Source organism: Pyrus communis, chromosome 3 (genome assembly GCF_963583255.1).
Source record: "Pyrus communis chromosome 3, drPyrComm1.1, whole genome shotgun sequence".
NCBI classification, from domain to species: domain Eukaryota; kingdom Viridiplantae; phylum Streptophyta; class Magnoliopsida; order Rosales; family Rosaceae; genus Pyrus; species Pyrus communis.
This window is the reverse complement of record NC_084805.1, coordinates 28,071,245-28,075,622: the sequence shown is the minus strand read 5'-3', so window position 1 is coordinate 28,075,622 and position 4,378 is coordinate 28,071,245. Positions and strand designations below refer to the sequence as shown.

Below are 4,378 nucleotides of genomic sequence, written 5' to 3'. Positions count from 1 at the left end.
AATCTTGATCTGACGGATAGTAACGGGCGGTTTGACATAGTTAGGGACCAAGGCAAACTTGATACCGTCGTCACCGTCAGCACTCAAGCCCTCCAGCAAGTTCGTTATCCCAAGTCGGAGGCTCGTCGTCACCGTCTTCCGCTTATGCGACAAATACTTGAAGCTCCAAGCGAACTCGGACTTCTCGGGTCGACTCAGCGCGTCCTCGCCGTCGTTCACAAGAACGGCGAACTTCACGGCGTCGTCCGCTACGAACTTGATCCCCTGAATCGCCAGCACCTCCTCTTCCTTTTCCGCCTTGGTCCCCGACTTCTTTGGCCGCGGTACGATCACACTGATCAGCGAGTCCAAAGTGATCGGAAACTGGCTGAGTTCGACGACCCATTTTTACAATAGTAGTAACATGATATCCCACCCCGTAAGCATTTAGCGGGGTTTTATTACATTGATCGCGATCGACACATTGATTGATAGAAGAAACACGAAATTAAATAACAAATAAGTAGACAGAAAAGTTTGCCAATCAAATCAGAGAGCCTGATTCGGACAAGCAGAGAGCTCGATGGTTATGCAAGAAAGGGTGACCTTTCCTATCCCAACCCTAGGGACCAAAGTCACCACCACACTGCTGTCCTCTTCCGCACGCAAATCCTCCAACAGCTGTGTGATCCCTAACGTCAGCTTGGTTTGAATCTTTTCTTTGTGCCTGTGCGGGATATGCACAAAGCTCCCGGCAAACTCAGACTTGTCCAGTCCACTGGGCGAGTCCGCGTCATCATTCACGTACACATCAAACTTCACACTCTCGTTAGCTGGGAACCCAATCCCACCGACCACCAACACCTCCTGCTGTTTAGCCTTCTCAGAGTCGCTTCGCCTTCTCGGCACTGGCCTCGCCACCTCGACACTGATCGTGGAGTCCCAGGTAAACGGGAACTTGGTGTGATGCTCAGTAAATAAAACTTGTGGTTTTGTCTTGTTGGTTGGAAAGCGAGCGGTGGGCTTGAAGTTGTCATCAATCCATGGAATTTCAACGCTTTGGTATTCGTACCCAAGGAGGGCAGTGTCAAGAGAATCTCGGACCTTAACACGCATTAGCTGCTTGTTCTCGTCGTAGAATAGAAACTCGGTGTCGAGCCAATCAAGGTCCTTGATATCCTTGCCTCCGAATCTGTTTTTCCACAGGTACCACATGCGGTCCACGTTGGCATGGTGAGCGTAAAACACTGGATCTCTACCTGCAGAGTAGAATATCCCCATGTCCACCCCACCCTGGGTTGAGTCTTGAGTAGTACCAGTCCAATCGTGGACGGTGTTATGGGGAACAAGCTCGATGTTGCCGGCTCCTGGATTTGGGTTGTCCCCTGCCCTGTAAGGATGGCCAAAGAATAAGCACCAGTCCCAGCGAGCACCACTCAACATTTTGTTGTGCATGGTGAAGAGATTATACTTCTCTATTGTGTCAGTGTCTCGGGTGTTGTTGTCCATGCCTAGCCCGTAGTTGAGGTCCACGATTCTCCCTGGACGCCGGTGCTTGTCATTTCGGTAGGGATCATAGAGAGGGTTAATTACGCCATCCTCCTCAAATATGGTTGGCATGTACATGCCTTCTGGAGCATCCCAGTTCCAAAAGGGCAAAGCAAAATTAGGGTCGCGTTCCTTAATCAACGACGCCAGGATTCGCTCGTAGAAGTACAAGTACATGCGGTGGAAGGGATAGAAAAGCCACGAGGAGTGCACTTGTATTTCTAATTTCTTTTCACCGTAATGATATGAGCCCTCACAATAGGCACAGTGAACATTAGCTTGGCTCCAGAAACTACGTGGATCGTTTATGTCAAGGGACTTCATGCGCCTAATGGCCTCTTTGTAGTTTGCTACATACACCCGATCCTTCGCGGCATCCTGAGCTGCACGCCTCTTGCGTAGTATTGCGGGTTGTGACGCCGGTAGCTGAAAATCGATGATTTTGATTTTATCAGGTTTTTGCGGGCAACACTCTTGTGTTGGTATTTTAGGGTCGGTCGTCTCAGTGCACGTGTCTATGTCGGGCGGTGGAATTGGATCAGCAAATGCGAATGGGCTGGGGTCGAGACCGGCCGCGCCATATAGCCCTCCAGCTCCTAGACCAATCAGTACATTTCTCCTGTCTAATATTTTTCCCACATGAGGTGCCCTAGGGTCTTGGTTACTGGGGTTCTGATCACTATTAATTGTTGCTTTGCATGGCGGTAACCTACCCACAAAGCAAACCCTTGGTTTTCCAACTGAACAAGTGTTTTGGCACTTCTTTGGAAAAGGCTGAGGACGACGGAAGGAAGAGATGGAGGATAATGCAGATGTTCGCAAAGGAGAAGACATGGCTTAATTGGTTTTGCAGTTTCTACCTCTGCATCAATGAACGATATGTGCCCTATTTACATAGTATTTGGTCAGATTAAGTAATCATGGCCACACTATATATACATCCCGGCTTCAATATCCTAATAGATAGGGTGTTGGGTGTCTACCTATGCGTTCCGCATTCGAAACTTCCTTCTTTCTAAATTATTATAATAGTTTCGAACTCTTTCCTCCTAATAATAGTAAAAAAGAGAGATTATATTCACATATCACAAATTACTTCTCTCACACCTTTTTATTTTTTTCTCTATTATAATCTCTCTAATAAAAAGATAAAAAATTTGAAAACAAATGCACGCTACATGTACGTAGGCATCCTGACGGTTGCATCCAAAGTCATATATACAACATGTAAATTGAAAAACGTCGTATGGGAAACAGGTTATCTCAGGATCCATTCCTTCTGATCCACCAAATCAAGAGGATGCGTGTGTTAAAATTTAATCCAACGGCTGAAGTTATTATAACTTTTAAAGTGAGCCTTTGTTTGTAACCATTGAATCAAATTTCAACGCACGGATCCCCCTGATTTGTTGGATTATGAGGAAGGGATCCGGAGATGATCTCTTCCCTGTCTTATGGATTACAGCGGTACCATACTTGTGTTATTGAATGAACTATATATTTAGTTAAACATTTTAGATATCTAATGGTAGTTGCATGCAGAGCGCTGTTTAACACTGGGTCCTTGTTTCTTCTTGAATGACAGAGAAACCTGGATAAAAAACAAAAGAACTAATAATGAAAGAATAATATTTGCATTACCTAATGGGAAAACTCACATATTCCACATTACATTACAAATAACGTATGTCATGTAAACTCTATAATCAGAACCATTCAATTTGTTAATCTTTATTTGAAGATTATTTCTATGAAAAATTATTCGAATCAGAAATCATTTAATCATCTAAATATATCAAATAAATAGACGGTTCATCATTAATATGTTACTTGGTACTCATACCGTCGATTTGTTTCATACATATTGATGACTAAATGATATCCGATTCCAATGATATTTTTGTAGGAATGATCTTCAAATGAAGATAAAAAAATGAACGATTCTGAACATAAAATTTTTTACGATAAATATACGTTATTCTAAAAAAGTATGATATTTTCATCCAATAGAGCCATAGAGGAATGTAAATATTATCCATAATAAAAAAGAAAGACCATAAATGATATTTTAGAAGGACCATATTTATAAATAAAAAAAGACCAAACAAAACATATGATAGACCATAAATGATATTTTAAAAGGACCATATTTATAAATAAAAAAAGACCAAACAAAACATATGATAGATCATAAATGATATTTTAAAAGGACCATATTTATAAATAAAAAAAGACCAAACAAAACATATGATATAATAGAAAAACACTGGTATGAAAATTGACAAAAACCAATAAATTTCATTCAATGGGAAATGATTTCACAACCCTTGCCCTAATAAGATTGGATTCCATTCCTGAATTTATTTTGAGCGGAACTCCCCCTCTTTTAAATTATGTAATTTTGCAAAATGAAAAAATAGATATATTTTTTAAATGGTGATGTGTATGCATCGTGTAACACCAAGATCATGTTTACGTACATATAATGGGAATCTAACTAAAACATTGAAATACAATTACGAACTACTCATGTATTTGCTAAATATTAAAGAATCATAATGACTGTGGGACCTACACAAATTTAAAAATTCAATTCCTTATTTAGGAGAAATTGGATCTCTTGATAATAAGTGGTATTTGAATTCCCGAAAAATGAGTAATTGAAGAAATCCATTTTTCATACCCATAAGACCATCACATAGTCACTGAAATTCCCAAAACAAGAAAAAAAAAAAAAAAAAAAAAAAACTCGTGCCAGCGCTAGTCTGTCTCCTTCCCCTTCACTACCACCCCCTTCCTGCTTTCCCAAGGCCACAGACCCACCATCATCTTCCACAACAATCAGAAAACA

General features: G+C 41.0%; 1 protein-coding gene across 1 annotated transcript; it reads right to left on the bottom strand.

Moving 5' to 3' along the window:
- Positions 1-528: 528 nt before the first annotated feature.
- Positions 529-2,361, bottom strand: LOC137728562 (polyphenol oxidase latent form, chloroplastic-like). The gene has a single exon (XM_068467314.1). It carries the CDS (start codon positions 2,359-2,361, stop codon positions 529-531), a length of 1,833 nt encoding a protein of 610 aa, XP_068323415.1.
- Positions 2,362-4,378: the final 2,017 nt, after the last annotated feature.